Source organism: Kogia breviceps, chromosome 1 (assembly GCF_026419965.1).
Source record: "Kogia breviceps isolate mKogBre1 chromosome 1, mKogBre1 haplotype 1, whole genome shotgun sequence".
NCBI lineage: Eukaryota > Metazoa > Chordata > Mammalia > Artiodactyla > Physeteridae > Kogia > Kogia breviceps.
This window is the reverse complement of record NC_081310.1, coordinates 158,235,593-158,253,148: the sequence shown is the minus strand read 5'-3', so window position 1 is coordinate 158,253,148 and position 17,556 is coordinate 158,235,593. Positions and strand designations below refer to the sequence as shown.

The 17,556-nt window shown below is 38.6% G+C and overlaps 1 protein-coding gene across 1 annotated transcript in view; it reads left to right on the top strand.

The window, feature by feature from the left end:
- ZYG11B (zyg-11 family member B, cell cycle regulator) overlaps positions 1-17,556 on the top strand; it is a 76,613-nt gene that overhangs the window by 15,160 nt on the left and 43,897 nt on the right. Inside the window, exons 2-3 of the mRNA XM_059038057.2 lie at positions 9,040-9,205; positions 15,405-16,159. Coding sequence (XP_058894040.1) covers positions 9,040-9,205; positions 15,405-16,159 — 921 coding nt within the window. The remainder of the gene's footprint in view (positions 1-9,039; positions 9,206-15,404; positions 16,160-17,556) is intronic.

Sequence of the window (17,556 nt, the reverse complement as noted above, 5' to 3'; positions counted from 1 at the left end):
TCATTGATTCAATTGACACTGATTTTTGGTTATCTTGTAATATTTGAAAAGTAGAAACATGAATATAGCTTTATTTACATTTCCACAAATTTTTACTTTTGTCTTTTTTCATTTTTAATAATTTGATAATTTAGAAAACTATATGAAACATTTATGTAAGCCATGGAACATAGTAAACAAATATCTAAAGACCAGCATCCAACTTAAGAAATAGAAGATAACCACTACCATTTTTTCCCTTGTGTGCCCCATTCTTCTATGCCACTTCCACCCACCCCCAAGGTATCCAAGGTATTCACTATCCGTTGTTTTTTTTTGGGCCTTGCCAAACCTACGCCCCCTGCATTGGAAGCTTGGACTTTTTAACTACTGGACCACCAGGGAAGTCCTGTCAACCATCCTGTTTTATTTTAAATCTTTCCCTTGCTCTTTTCTATAGATTTATCATAACGTACTGTTTAGAGGTAGCTTTATAATCTTCTGAAATAACTTTTCAGGTAATATCATTTCCTATGCCTGTATAGATGTTTAAGTGAAATCCTGCTGCATGTACGGTTTTTATTTTGCTTAGACTAACTTTATTCTTAGCATTTTACTGTCTTTAAAAGTTATTCAGGGGCTTCCCTGGTGGCACAGTGGTTGAGAGTCCGCCTGCTGATGCAGGGGACACGGGTTCGTGACCCGTTCTGGCAAGATCCCACATGCTGCGGAGCGGCTGGGCCCGTGAGCCATGGCCGCTGAGCCTGCGCGTCCGGAGCCTGTGCTCCGCAATGGGAGAGGCCACAGCAGTGAGAGGCCCGCGTACCGCAAAAAAAAAAAAAGTTATTCAGAAACGTACATATTGCTATGTAATTATCTATAGAGTTGATATACCATAACTGCTTGCCATTTCCCCTCTTTTTTAGACATTTCTATATGTGGGTTTATTTTGGGGGAAGTCAGAAAAACTGATTAATCCCTTGTGTAAATACCTTTGTTAATATCTCTAATTATTTCCCTTTGCTTGTTTTATTGAGGTTTTTTGGGTAAATTCTTAGATGAAGTACTGGATCCAGAGACTGGGTGTTTTTAAGATTGTAATTAAGTCTTTTCTATCCAGAAAAATTGTGCCAATTTATACTCTGACCAGCAGTATTTTGAGAGGACTAATCTGGGTACACTTGATTTGAATGATTCACAGTGTCAGGATTATATCCTGTTGTAGAAAACACTGTGTTAACCAAAAAAATTAAATAAAGTGCTGTGCTGTTCTTTCAGACTGGTGGTGTTTTTACTGTTTTCCATAGGATATTTTTTCAGCCAGCCATTGTTTAGGGACCATGTCATTCTGCCTGCTGTACATGTGATAGTTAATTACAGGGCTTAGTTATCGCTTCTGATCACTTCCCCTGAGAATTTATCTGTTCTTATGACTCCACTGTCACCAGTAGGGGATGATATTTTAATCTGTATATTCAGCTGAATTCTCTCACAGAGACATTATTAGTTCCTTTTCTGTACTTGCCTAAGCAGACAGACTCTCCATGGCCTTAACAAATTCCTCTGAAGAAATAATTCCTTGCCTTGTCTTCTTATCAGTCTTGTCAGTGACCTCATGGGAGTTTTTTTTTTTTTTTTGTGATATGCGGGCCTCACTGTTGTGGCCTCTCCCGTTGCGAAGCACAGGCTCTGGACGCGCAGGCTCAGCGGCCATGGCTCACGGGCCCAGCCGCTCCGCGGCATGTGGGATCTTCCCGGACCAGGGCACGAACCTGTGTCCCCTGCATCGGCAGGCGGATTCTCAACCACTGCGCCACCAGGGAAGCCCTCATGGGAGTATTAATTACTATTTCATTTTTAATTTTTATTTTCTAACTTTTTATTTTGACAATTTCAGACTTATAAAAAGTTGCAAAAATAACATGAAGAATTCTCATGTAGGCATTCACCCCAATTCCCCAAATGTTAGCATTTTATCCTGTGTGCTTAACTGTGCTGTTTACACACACACACACACACACACACACACACACACACACACACACACTTTTAAAAAAATCTCGACTTCTCCTTCCTCTACCCTTTTCCCTCCTTCATCTGAGCGGCCTATATGGGATAGGAAAAAGGACATGGTATTTGGAATTAAATACTTTGGTTCAAGGCCCAATTCTGCCACATTTTTAACTAGATGAACTTGGGTACACTGTTCTTTCTTATCTCCAGTATCCTCATATACAAAATGGTGTCTATTATACCAGCTCCACAAAAATGTTGTGAGGGCTAAATGAGCTAATGTATGTCAAAAGTATGCTGTATGAATGCTGGTCAGTCCTTCAGAGAATACTCATGTATCTAGTACAGTGCCAGGCATTGTGCTAAGTACTGGGGATTCAGAAAAAAAATCAGCATCTATTTCCTATTTGGTCACTTACTGTATTTTGTCAATTCTTCCTTCGAATTATTTTTCACTTTTGATTTATTTTCCATTTTCTTTGCTTCTACCCTAATCTATAGCATATCACCTCATGTGTGAGTCACTGCAACAACCAAGTTGTTTTTCGGCATTTATGTCAGTGACAAACTAATAATTGTCCTGAGGTATGGTACAGTATAGTGGAAAAGATATGGACTTCATAATCAGTAGACCTAGGTTTGCATCTTTGCCCCACTTCTTATAAATACTGTGACTCTGGGCAAGTATCTTTACCACTATTCTAATTTGAACTCGTTCTTTTTTTCTTTTAACAGGTAAATATCAGGGAGTGTTTTGGCTGCTAAGGATATACAGAAAGGGTTAATATGTTTCTTGAACTTGAACAGCATCATGGGCTAGTGGGGGAGACAGATACAGTCATAAGTAACTATGGTGTAACAGAATTATAAAAGAAAACTAGCTTTGGAGTCAGATATAAAGGGCAGCTTATGTAGTGGTAAAAGCACAGACTTAACTCTAGAATCAGATTGCCTGGGGTCTAATCCTGGCTCTGGCACTTATTAGCTGTATCATCTTGGGCAAATTAATAAACCCCTTAAAGGCTCAGTGTCTTCATCTTCACAGAATGGGGATACTGATAGAACTTACAGAATTTTAATGAGAAGTAAATGAAATTATATATGTAATATACTTAGCATAGTTTATTGCATATAGCACATAGCGTATGTTAACAAATAATGAGCCCAATAATTATGATTATGATATTATTGTAGTATATTGGCTTAAGAGCTTAAAAATATAAGCTTTGGCCTCATTTTTAAGTTGGAGTTCCAGTTTATCAACATGCTAGCCATGTGTATATGGGGAAGATATTTAACCTAAACCTCAGTTTCCTCATTAAAATGCATATTGTAATGGTACTTGATTCATAGAATGTAGAAATTGAAAGAGCTCATGTATCTAAAGAGCTCTGACCCAGGACCTGAGACATAGTGTTTCATGAATGATAACTCTTGTAATTTTTATTCTTGCTCTGCTATCTGCTGGCTCTGTTATCTTTCATAGTAAATTAATCTTTCTGACCCTTAGTTTACCTACTTTGTGCAAAACAAGGTTGTCTCTGGAAGATTGCAAGTATATATAAAGTTGCTGGATTGGTGCCTGGTACCACACAACTGTCATTCAGTACATAATAGCTAATAGTTAATGGTGCAGATTAATTACCCAGGCGCTGAGGGTCAAATTAATTCTGCCCTGGAAATTAGGAAAGATATTCACAGAACTGAATGTTGAAGGATGTGTGAGATTTTGCAACATAGAAGGACTAATCTAAAAAAAGCCTCAGAGGTGTGAAAGTGCCTGTTACAGTGCTTAGGAAGTGATGGTAAATAGTAGGTTGCTTTAGGGAACACTGAGTTTAGTGTATCTAGTAGGTAGCATGTTTGGAGGGAGAAGGGAAAAGTGGAAAATGCGGCTAGAAAGGAAGGTTGGAGCCGGTTAGTAAAAACGTTTTGAATACCTTACTAAATTGTTTACACTTTATTCTTTAGATCTTTGTTTTTCCAACTTCTAACAGCACAGGGAACTAAATTTGCTGTGGAATAGAAAAGGGAATTACTTGAAACTAGTGTTACAAACAGGTATTTCTCGGTAATCTTGTGTTTTATCTTAAAATTCATGTAGTGTTTGCCTTTTACATAATGTATTTGTTTCAGTACAAAAATATTTTAAGTTATTTACTGGTTGCATAACTTGATTCCCTCTCCGCCAACCTCCCATACTCTCATCCTTTTAAATAAGCTTTGAGTGTGTTTGCTATTCTAAAATGTGCCAAGTTAATACTGTAGCTTTAGTCCCCTGGCACACCTCTGCTAGGAACCCCTTGAATGTGTTCCTAGCATGAGAACTGTGCTTATAGATGATATGGAGCCTTTGAAATTGTTTTTAGGAGAGTGATAGGATAAAAGCTATGCAGTGAAGAGCTGGGTTGGTCCAGATTGAGTAGAAGCCATTTCAATTAATTAGAAAGAACTTTCCTGTTTGTTCTTCCTAGAAATTGTTTAGTCTTTGAACTGTGTGGATTTCTTTATGATCCAAATGAAATCAGACTTGACCTTCTCTCCCTTCTGCTTTTTTTAGTAGGAACTTTGTTTTTACTTTGCCTAGGGTATGCCTAACTGGTGAAGGGAAAAATCTCTCTGAGCAGGAATTTTCAAGAGATGAATTGTTTAGACACGGAATTCCAGCTTCTGCTTTATCCTTTCTTTGTTAGTCCTCCTGTGCTGGCTGCTATGTGTTTAAAAATAAGGGGAATTTCCTGGCAGCCCAGTGGTTAGGACTCGGCACTTTCACTGCCATGGCCTGGGTTCAATCCCTAGTTAGGGAACTAAGAGCCTGCAAGCTGCAGCATGGCTTCTACTACTACTACTACTACTACACTGCTACTACTACTAAAATAGGAAATACTGATCTCTCAATACTTCTGTGTTAGCTTAAAGTACTGGAATTTGGAGAGTCACAGATGGCAGTATAGTTTTTGGAGTAGATCTCAGATAATCTGAGTACAGCTCTAGTCCTGTCTGGCTTGATATATAACATCTCTGTTTTCTTCTTTAAATGGAGATGATTATCCTTGTTCACATCACAGACCTTTGAGTATCAGGTGAGGTAACATATTTAGAATTTGTGTATGAAGTTGAAAGGTAGTATATTATGGTGGATAAGGGTATAAGCTCTTGGAGCTACATTTCCTGGGTTTGAATCCTGCCTCTGACCCTTACAGGCTCTGTGTTTCCAGACGCACTGCCATTATTCTAAGTTCTTTGGTTCCTGTTTTATATCATTGAATCCTCACAGCAACTTTATGAAGTAGGTATTACTATTATCTACATTATAAGATGAGAAAACTTAGGAGCAGAAAGGATAGGTAACTTGTGTAATGTCACACAGTTAGTAAATGAAAAGTTGGGATTTGCACTCTAGCTCCAAAGCGCAGGTGGATTAACTGTTAGGCACATGTAGTTCCCAATAGACGAGCAGCTGACTAGAAAAGACTTATGCTTACTAATAGGAATTAACATAGAGATAAGGGGAAGTTTTCTTTGAAAAGGAAAAATTTGTGGGGTCTAAAAACCTGTTTTTGTTTGTGGACATATTTTATCAGTTGGAAAAAAATTTTTTAGAATGATTAATTAAATATTATAAATGTCCATATGTTGCTACCTGGGTTTGTTCTGTTAAAATGACTTCTAAAAATTATGTACTCAGAAGGTTTAGATGTCTCCCCATCAGTTACCCAACTTTCATTTATTTTCTCCTTTGTAAAATAAATAGATCATTTTGAAACTTACCAATGGAGGTCAAAGGGCATCTTGTTTCATCTGGGTGATGAATTTTAGTCATTTAGAAAGATGGTACAATGAAGAGTAGTAAAAGCAGAAAGAATTCATACTTACAACACAGGAAATAAGACAGAATAGGCAAAGTTCTGTGATGGAGAAGTTGAATTTGAAGAATTACTTCTTCTGAACTTTTTCTTATGTGTCCTAGCCACACCTAGCTGCAGAGGCTACAGAGATATATAGTCTTTGTTACAAGTGGTTCTGTGCCCAGGTAAAAAAAAAATAAAAGGTTTTATTAACATGGAAGAAAAGAAGAACAAGTTTTAGGGTTGGCAGCTCACAGTCTCTGCTTCATTGGGCCAACCATTTAACTTTTGTGAAGTCTGTTTCCTCATCTTAAAAAATAATGTCTTTTTTGTCCATCTTACTCAGTTATTACAATATCAAATGTGTCAATGTGAAAGTGCTTTGTAAACTGTAAAGTATGTAACCATTTTAATACCTTTAAAAATTTTTTATTTATTTATTTTTTGGTTGCATTGGGCCTTCATTGCTGCACGCGGGCTTTCTCTAGTTGTGGTGAGTGGGGTCTACTCTTCCCTGCGGTGCTCAGGCTTCTCATTTCAGTGGCTTCTCTTGTTTCGGAGCGTAGGCTCTAGGCGAGTGGGCTTCAGTAATTGTGGCACATAGGCTCAGTAGTTGTGGCATGCGAGCTCTAGAGTGCAGGCTCAGTAGTTGTGGCTCACGGGCTTAGTTGCTCCACAGAATGTGCAATCATCCCGGGCCAGGGATCGAGCCCGTGTCCCCTGCATTTGCAGGTGGATTCATAACCATTGTGCCACCAGGGAAGTCCCAATGCTATTTTAAATGGAATTGTTTCCTTAATTTCATTTTTGTACTTTTCATTGTAAGTTAATAGAAATACAAGTATTTTTATATATTGATCTTACATCTGATAACCATGATGTACTTGTTTTTGGTTTTTCTTTTTTAGATCTGATAGTTTTTTTGGTGTGAATTCCGTAGGATTTTCTTTTACAAAATTATGTTACCTGCAAATAGAGACAGTTTTACTTTTCCTTTCCAATCTGTATGCTTTTTATTTCTTTTTCTTTCTTTTTGGTTTTTTTTTAATTTTTTTTTTTACCTAATTCTAGGACCTTCTGTACACTATTGAATTGAAATGGTGAGAGCAGATTTCTTTGTCTTATTCCTGATTTTAGGGGGAAAGTATTCAGGCTTTCAACATTAAGTATGATACTAATTGGGTTTTTCATGGATAACCTTTATCAGGTTGAGGAAGTTCTATAAACTGTGTATTTTCTTTTTTTTTTTATTTTTAAATTTTTTTTTAAAAATTATTTATTTATTTATTTATGGCTGTGTTGGGTCTTCGTTTCTGTGCGAGGGCTTCCTCCAGTTGTGGCGAGCGGGGGCCACTCTTCATCGCGGTGCGCAGGCCTCTCGCTATCGCAGCCTCTCCCATTGAGGAACACAGGCTCCAGACGCGCAGGCTCAGTAGTTATGGCTCACGGACCTAGTTGCTCCACGGCATGTGGGATCTTCCCAGACCGGGGCTGGAACCCGTGTCCCCTGTATTGGCAGGCGGATTCTCAACCACTGCGCCACCAGGGAAGCCCTAAACTGTGTATTTTCTAAAACTTACCTTTAAAAAAATTTTTTTTTTTTTTTTTTTTGTGCTGTACGTGGGCCTCTCACTGTTGTGGCCTCTCCTGTTGCGGAGCACAGGCTCCGGACGCGCAGGCTCAGTGGCCATGGCCAACGGGCCCAGCCACTCTGCGGCATGTGGGATCTTCCCGGACTGGGGCACGAACCTGGGTCCCCTGCGTTGCCAGGCAGACTCTCAACCACTGCACCACCAGGGAAGCCCTAAAATTAATTAATTAATTAATTAATTAATTAATTAATTTATTTATTTGGTTGCTCCAGGTCTTAGTTGTGGCTCGTGGGCTCCTTAGTTGCAGCTTGCCAGCTCCTTAGTAGCAGCTCCAGGGCTCCTTGGTTGTGACTCGCCAGCTCCTCAGTTGCAGAAGGCGAGCTTGTTAGTTGTGGCTCATGGGCTCCTTAGTTGTGGCATGTGAACTCTTAGTTGCGGCATGCATGTGGGATCTTGTTCCCTGACCAGGGATCGAACCCGGGCCCTCTGCATTGGGAGTGTGGAGTCTTACCCACTGGACCACCAGGGAAGGCCCAAAACTTACCTTTTATTATGAGTATTTTTCTATTTGATTAATATATGTTTGAACTATAATTTTTAATGGCTGCATATTATTCAGCCATTAAAATGTCACATGTGTAGTATAATATGATTAAGAGTTGTGTTCCTGAGTCAGGTTTTAATTTGAAGCTACACTTTGTCACTTACTGTGTGTAGAATACTGCGAAAGATGTTAGTTTTCTGAGCCAGTTTTCAGTTATGCAAAAATGAAGATAATCCTTCAGAACTGCTTTATAAAGTAGGGGTGAGGAATACATGGAATAATGGATAATTCATGTTAAACACTCAGCAGAGTCATACAGAAAGCACCTAATGGATGGTAGCTACTATAATTATATTTTAGTTATATTATTGTTGTTGGGGGGCACTTAGAGTGTTTATTTATATAATTAAAACCCTTATCCTTAATCTTTGTGCTTATTTGATTAGTTCTTTTATTCCTCAGATTGGAATAACTGGGTTAATCTTTTTCTTTTTTGAGGATAACACCTATAGCACATTCTTTTACCCAAATAAACTGATAATATTTGAACTATTAGGTTGGGATAGGAATTTTGTGGGAGATTAAGTTGGAAAGTAAATTGGGGCTAGATTTTGGAAGGACTCAGGCATCATCATTCTAACAATCTAAGAATTTTGTCTTTTGTCTTCAACCCCATGAAGTCCATTGACATTTTGAGCAGTAGAGGGTAATTTAGGGCTGGTAATTTAGGAAGATTAATCTGCTCTGCCTCTGAGGTCTTCCCTGACCATCCTTGACTGATTAGGATACTCTGCTATGTGCTTATGTGACTACCCAGTATATCCTATATATTTAGTATTTAATAGACTTCATGTAAATATTTGTTTAAATGTTTCTCTTTTCCTGCTTCTTGAGAACATGGACCACATGTTGTATTCCCACTGTCTAACATGGTATCTAGCACAAGCTAGACATTTGAATAAAAGTACTTGTTGAACAAGGAAATGAATATTTTGTTCTCCACTTTTCTGGAAACTAACTTGTTGACTTTTGTTTTTCCCTTTGTTTTTTCCTGGGATCCAAGGAGGAGGCATCTCCTTATTCCTTACTTGATATCTGCTTGAATTTCCTGACTACTCACCTTGAGAAGTTCTGCTCAGCAAGGCAAGATGGAACACTGTGTCTGCAGGAACCTGGAGTATTCCCACAGGAGGTGGCTGATCGGCTGCTTCAGACCATGGCTTTTCATGGTAAGAAATGAAATAAATAGAGGAAACAAAAATTATGTGCTGTTAATTGGCATTGGATTTTGAAGTGCTACTGTGGCCATTTAATGATTTTCGTAGAAATAACAGAAAACCCTAATTTTAGGAAAAGGAATTCATTTACTTTTGCCAGTCCTGCCACTTACTTTATAATTTGTGATAAGCATTTTTCTTTTCTAATGTGGCAAATCATTTTTTTGTTTGTTTCTTCTATTTTGTTATTTTGAGAAGCCATTCTCAGGGCAAAAATAACTTCTCTTCCAAAATAGCTGTTTAGAAGTCTGCTGGTCTAAAACACCTTACATTACCATTTGGAAGCAGGAAAATCAATAAATACTACTATGGAAAAACTAGTTTCTGCTTTTGACCTTTGAAATGGGAAATCATAGCTAATTTCTTACTTCTGTTTTCAAAAACAAATTCTGAAAATAGATTATGAAAGATTTATCTGTGAAATTCTGGTTATGTATATTGATAATTTTTGTTACTTCTATATAAGTTTTAAATTGAAAGAGATATAATGCCTTTATATATTTAGGATGTATAAATTCTTACAAGTAAGAAAGACAGTTTTCCCACAACTATAAAATAGAATGAAAATGTGGCAGTAATGATAATTATCATTTATTGATTGCCTCTTGCAAGTAATAATGCCAGGCATTTTATATCCTTTTCTTGAATTTGACTTTTCTCAAAAACCTACAACGTAGCTATTTTTATCCAATTTATATACAGATAAGGAAACTAAGGTTCAGAGATGTAACTTGTTAAGAGTCACAGTGTTAATAAATGTCGTGGTTCAAATGCAGATCTGTTTGATTCTAAATCTATGCTCTTTTCACTGCTACACAACCTTCCTATACCTACATTAGAGGTATTCCTGCTCCTAGATGCCTCATGATGGTATACACTTTTGTTGTGACTTTATATGTATATACACACAGACACATACACATCTATTGGGTTGGCCAAAACATCTTATGGAAAAACCTGAACGAATTTTTTGGACAATCCAATAACAAATATATTTATAAATATTATATTTTATTAAATATAAATTTATTATGTATACTTAAAGTCACAGCAAAAGTGTATACCATTATCTGGCATATATGTATATGTGTGTGTGTGTATATATATATATATATATATATATAGAGAGAGAGAGAGAGAGAGAGAGAGAGAGAGAGAGAGAGAGAGCGAGCGAGCGAAGGAGAGCGAACACAAATGCAGATAATGCATTCCAAGGAAAGGTGGGAGAAATAAGGCTGTAGTAGAGGTATTTTGGAATAATTTAGGGAAGAAGAAGACATCTACATTCCTTGGTTTTCACTAAGATGCTCAAGTCTGTAGTGTCTTTGAATTCTTCCAACCTGCCAAAGGAACTAGGGTAAATTTCAATAGATACTATCCACGTTAAAGTTAAAGGTCCCTTACAAAGCTGCACAACAGTTTTTAAGAGATCATGCCAGTGCTAACATTTCTTTCTGGTCTCAATTTAATGATTACACTTACCAACCTCAATTTAAATACTTATATGTAAGTAGTCTTGTCAATCAAAAGAATAAATGTTAACTGAAGTTTTAACTTTGCCAGATTCCTTTCAAAATATGACTACTATTGGTTAATAATAGCAGCTAACATTTATTGAATGCTTATTATATACCAGGGACTGTGGCAAATGGTTTATATGGATAAAATAATGAAAGTAGTTTTTAAGTAAATGTAACTAAATAATTGTCCTCCAGAGTAATGTCTTGGGGAGGCTATATGCTTGATTAAAATGTGTTTTCTACCTCCTTTTTTCAAACTGCCTTCAGATGGGGAAAGTGAGAGTCAGAGAAACAATGTGCTGACCCCATGTGTGTTTCCCCAACGTGATTACCTGCCTTTTTCACCAAAAAGTGTTCTGAATTATTTAATCTCTTTGTAAAAATCATATCCACCTTCAGTCAGGAGTGGATACTGCTAATATGCAAAACAACAAATTCTTGTCACAATTTTAAAAAGTTGTTTGATAAATGTTTGTGTGTTTGAAAATTTTCATAATAAAATGGGAAAAAAGTTGTTCTGTGAATTTTTATTTTCTTTTTTTTGCTGTGCCACACAGCTTGTGGGATCGTAGTTTCCTGACCAGGGATCAAACCCAGGCTCCCAGCAGTGAGAGCGTGGAGTCCTAACCACTGGACCACCAGGGAATTCCCTATGAATGCTTTTAAAATTCATAATATATTTTTTCTAATAGCATAATGATTTTAAAAAATTATTTACATTAAAAAATTTTTACTTATTTACCCAGTTCAAAGGATTAATGATATTGGTGGCAATCCTTATTAAAATAAGACTGGGGCTTCCCTGGTGGCACAGTGGTTGAGAGTCCACCTGCCAATGAAGGGGACACGGGTTCGTGCCCCGGTCTGGGAAGATCCCACATGCCGCGGAGTGGCTGGGCCCGTGAGCCATGGCTGCTGAGCCTGCGTGTCCGGAGCCTGTGCTCTGCAACGGGAGAGGCCACAACAGTGAGAGGCCCACGTGCCGCAAAAAAAAAAAAAAAAAAAAAGACTGATACTAAAGAGTTTTACTTATTTGGTTCTATGATTCTCTTATCACAATCTTTGCTCATTGTGTCTGTTGTCTCAAAGCTAAAAATCTTCCAGGAAATGTGTGGATAAAAGCTAGGAATCAGAATAAGAATTTTGCCACCTAATGATAATGCTTGTTAGCTATTATGAATATAATATCTAACAATCAGCTATTATGAATATAAATCTATTAGCTATTGTGAATATAGTATCTAATATTATGAGTATTATAATGCTGTAATCATCCATGTACAGGTCTTATGTGAACATAAGTTTTAACTTCTTTGGGATAAATACCCAGGAGTGCTACTGTTGGGTTCTATGGTAGTTGCATGTTTAGGTTTTAAAAAACTGCCAAACTGTTTCCAAAGTGGCTTCACCATTTTACATTCCTACCAATATAAGACTGACCCAGTTTCTCTGCATTTTGCCAGCATTTGGTGTTATTACTATTTTTTATTTCAGTCATTTTGATAGGTATGTAGCCATTATTTCTTCAAATACTTTTTCAACCCTACCCTATTTCTCCTCTCTTTCTGGAACAAATAGCTCTGTTCAATTTTTTTTTTTTTTAGTCTATTTTTTTTCTTGTTCTTTAGGTTTGGGTAATTTCTATTTTTTAATCTTTTTTTTTTTTTTTTTTTTGCGGTACGCGGGCCTCTCACTGCCGTGGCCTCTCCCGTTGCAGAGCACAGGCTCCGGACGCGCAGGCTCAGCGGCCACGGCTCACGGGCCCAGCCGCTCCACGGCACGTGGGATCCTCCTGCACCGGGGCACGAACCCGCGCCCCCTGCGTCGGCAGGCGGACTCCCAATCACTGCGCCACCAGGGAAGCCCTATTTTTTAATCTTTTAATTCAATGATTCTTTCCTCTGTTCCTTCTGTTCTGTTGTTTAGCCCAACCATTACTGTATTTTTCAATTCTAAAATTTTCCTTTGTTTATTTTATTTATTTATTTTTGGCTGCATTGGGTCTTCGTTGCTGCACTTGGGCTTTCTCTAGTTGCAGTGAGTGGGGACTACTCTTAGTTGTGGTGCATGGGCTTCTCTTTACAGTGGCTTCTCTTTGTTGCAGAGCACGGGCTCTGGGCACGTGGGCTTCAGTAGTTGTGGCATGCGGGCTCAGTAGTTGCGGCTCATGGGCTCTAGAGTGCAGGCTCAGTAGTTGTGGCGCACGGGCTTAGTTGCTCCGCTGCACATGGGATCTTCCCAGACCAGGGCTCAAACCTGTGTCCCCTGCATTGATACACGGATTCTTAACCACTGCACCACCAGGGAAGCCCTCCCTTTGGTTCTTCTTTATATCTTCTATTTCTTTTTTGAGGCTTTTTGTTTTCCATTTGTTTCAAGCATGTTTGTAATTGCACACTTTAGCATTTTTATGATGTTCCTTTAAGATCTTCATAAAATAATTTAAACATTTCTGTTATTTCAGCATTGACATCTATACACTGTCCTTTTTCAGTTTGAGATCTTACTGGTCCTTTGTATGATGAGTGAATTTTTATTGAAATCTGGACATTTTGGGTATTATGAGACTACTGTTTTAGTCTATGTCTCTGACACCACTTCAGCAGTGGAAGGTGGAGGCACTGCCTTGTTATCGCCAGATTGGTATAATCTTCTGGTTCCCCACTTGACTTCTGTTGACACCCAAGACTTGGGACTCCTCATTATTGCTGTGCAGGGGATTGGCGTTCTGTTTCCCCAGTAGGTCTCAACTGATACTGCCCTAGCTGAGGGAGCTATGAGTACCTCATTTCTCTTCTTCAGTTGGCCTCCACTGACAGCATGTTGGGCTGAGGTGACCTCATTACTTACTGTTGGGCAGTGATGAAGTCTCGACTCTCTACTAGGCTTCTTTTGACACCACTCCAGCACGGAGGGGGAGGAGCACCTCATTACTGCCAGATGGACATGAAAGTCCTGGCTCAACCTTCTGTAACACCTCCCTGTGGGGAGACTGGGGCAACTAGTTACAGCAAGATTGAAAGTCTAGGTTCCCCTCCTGGCATTTGCTGGTGTGGGTGAGGGTGTGTCCACAGTTTTTTCTTTGGTTTTGACTGAGGTAAAGTAGTTACTGTCTAAAAGTTGCCTGCCTTGCTAGGCTGCCCCATTCCTGATACTTTGGCTGGAGTGAGCAGATTTTGAGGGGGAGCTACTTTTGTGTGTGCTTGTTGGTATTTCCCAATTGCCCACTTCTTTGACTTTAAGCCTGGAATGTATGGTGCAAGGAAAAAACCCAGTATCCAACATATTGTTCTTTGTGTCCCAAGACCCCTAGCTGTTCTGATTTCTTGTCTTCACCTTTCAGAGTGATCTAGTCTCATTTCTTGTCTCTTTCCACTTCCATACTTAAATTTCCAGAAATGTACCATGTTCTCACTCATATCTAGGTTTTCTCCTATATATTTTTTCCTCTCTTTACCAGGGAGACACCTTATAGCTCTAGCTGTTTCTTATGTTCAAACAGTGTAGAACTACTTGTTGTTTTCTAACTATGTGCTGGGCTTTCACATCTCTAAGGCTGTTTTGGTTTTTTTTTCCTTTTTTTTTTTTTTTTTTCGGTACGCGGGCCTCTCACTGTTGTGGCCTCTCCCGTTGTGGAGCACAGGCTCCGGACGCACAGGCTCAGTGGCCATGGCTCACGGGCCCAGCCGCTCAGCTGTAGCATGTGGGATCTTCCCGGACCAGGGCACGAACCCGTGTCCCCTGCATCGGCAGGCGGACTCTCAACTACTGCGCCACCAGGGAAGCCCTCCATTTTTAAAATAGAGATATAATTGACATGTAACATTATATTAGTTTCAGGTGTACAGCATAATGATTTGCCATAGGTATTCTAAGGCTTTGTTGATGCTGTTTATTCTTCCTTTAATTCCCCTCACCTTCTTTCTCCATCTTTGAACTTTTCCTTCATCTTTGAAGGACTTTCTCAAAGGTCACCTTTTCTATGAAGTCTTTTTCAGATCTCCAGGCATCATGGATTATTTCCTTTTCTTTGCTTTCATGATACTTTGTACTTGGCTCTAGTATACCATTGGCTAGATCTAGGCACATAGCCCCATCTAAGTCCAAGGGTAGGTTGGGAAATGTAGTTGTCCATGTGTCCAGGAAGGGGAGGAGAACCAGATGTTAGTAAATATCAATAGTGTCTACCACAGTCATGATTCTCCCATGTGCTATTTCTGTGCTCTTGGAAGGCCACTTTATATTTTTTTATTTTTATTTTTTTGTGGTATGCGGCCCTCTCACTGTTGTGGCCTCTCCCATTGCGGAGCACAGGCTCCGGACACAGAGGCTTAGCAGCCATGGCTCATGGACCCAGCTGGTCCGCGGCATGTGGGATCTTCCTGGACTGGGGCACGGACCCGTGTCCCCTGCATTGGCAGGCGGACTCTCAACCACTGTGCCACCAGGGAAGCCCAAGGCCGCTTTTTTGAACCCCAGTTTACTCATCTATAAATTGTAGATAATCATATTCTTACCTCACTGAATTGTTATGTCAATTAAATGAAATATTGTTACATGGGAGTGCTTTGGAAATTTTAGCTATCCTTTAACCATTTTTTGAAGTTAAAATGCTGCTTGTTTTTTCCTAGGTCTCCTGAATGATGCAACTGTAGGTATTTTTAGGGGCAACCAGATGCGCTTAAAACGAGCTTGCATTCGCAAAGCCAAGATATCTGCCGTTGCGTTCCGGAAAGCCTTCTGCCACCACAAGTTAGTGGAACTTGATGCCACGGGTGTGAATGCTGATATCACAATTACAGACATTATCAGTGGGCTTGGCAGTAACAAATGGATTCAGCAAAATCTCCAGTGCCTAGTGCTGAACTCATTAACTCTCTCACTCGAAGATCCTTATGAGCGGTGCTTTAGCCGGCTTTCTGGCCTTCGAGCATTAAGCATCACCAACGTTCTCTTTTATAATGAAGACCTGGCTGAAGTTGCCTCGTTGCCAAGATTAGAGAGCCTGGATATTTCTAACACCTCGATCACAGACATCACGGCTCTGCTGGCCTGCAAAGAACGACTCAAGTCTCTAACCATGCATCACTTGAAATGTTTAAAAATGACAACTACCCAGATACTGGATGTTGTTCGGGAACTAAGACATCTGAATCATCTTGATATTTCAGATGATAAACAGTTTACATCAGACATAGCTCTTCGATTACTAGAACAAAAGGACATCCTGCCCAACCTCGTCTCCCTGGATGTCTCTGGGAGGAAGCATGTGACAGATAAAGCTGTTGAAGCCTTTATACAACAACGGCCCAGCATGCAGTTTGTAGGTTTGCTGGCCACTGATGCTGGCTACTCTGAATTCCTCACAGGCGAAGGACATTTGAAGGTTAGACTTTAAAAATATATTCCTTTGTCAGGCTGACCAATGTTTTAGTTGCATAAGATTCCATTAAGGTGAATGTCTAATAACATATGGAACATGTTCATGAAACAGGACATTATATAGTGTAAAGGGCTTGCTTTAGAGTTAGAGTCCTAATTAAAATCCCAGCTTACTTGCTTCACAACCCAGAGCAAGCTATGATGTAACTTTTTTGAATTTACATTTATTTATAAAATAGATATGATTCGTACCTTGCAAAATTCTTCTGAAGATTAATAATTATATATGTAAAGTGGAAGTCATATAGTAGGCCCTGGATAAATGATAGTTCACATGATGGTAATGTTTAGATATTTTGAACCACTTAAACATACCATTTCTAAAGGATCACTTCAAAGAAACTAGGGATGCTCCTTGTTGAATTGAGTATCTGATGGGAGAGCAAGTTCTCCAAGGAGATCTTTATTGTAGAAATGGTAAAATTTTGCTTTTCTTAAGGTTTCTCATGCCTAATGGTTTAAATCAGTTTAGGAAACATCTATTGGACTTGGTACAGCTTGGGATTCAAAGATGAAAAAAATATAGGATTTGCCTCCAAGGAACCTGGTAGTAGTAGTGATAACTATAAAGCCAAGGATCAGTGTAGTTGCTGTAAGAAAGTAGGAGAAATTTTTTCTGGCTGGAGAATTTTAGACTTGATCTGAATCAGACTTTGAAGGTTAGAATTATAACAAGTTAAGGAAAACTAGTATTCTTGTAACATACATTGTATCCTATAGGTGCTTTATATTGTATATGCTAGTATCTATAGATAGGTATTAACTCCATTTTATAGGTGAGAAACAAAGTCATAGAAATTATATGATTTACTATTAGTTAGAACCAACATTTGGATCTACATCTGTCTAATTCCAGAGCCCCATTTTTTTTCCCCTACTTCCTACACTGCTTAAGCAGAAGTATCATTTGATCCTACCAGGGGCAGAGTCAGGGATGCCCTAGAAACGAATACTGTGACCAAAATGACAAGGTATCTTTTTTGAGCAACCATTATTTTATTTATTTTTTATAGAAGTATAGTTGATTTACAATGTTGTATTAGTTTCTTGTGTACAGCAAAGTGATTCTTTTTCATATTCTTGTCCATTATGGTTTATTACAGGATATTGAATATAGTTCCCTGTGTTATATATATAATAGGACCTTGTTGTTTATCTATTTTATATATAGTAGTTTGTATCTGCTAATCCCAAACTCTTAATTTATCCCTCCCTCTTTCCCCTTTGAAAACCATAAGTTTGTTTTCTATGTCTGTGAGTCGGTTTCTGTTTTATACATAAGTTCATTTTTCTCATTTTATTTATTTTTTTGTAAATTTATTTTATTTTTTGGCTGTGTTG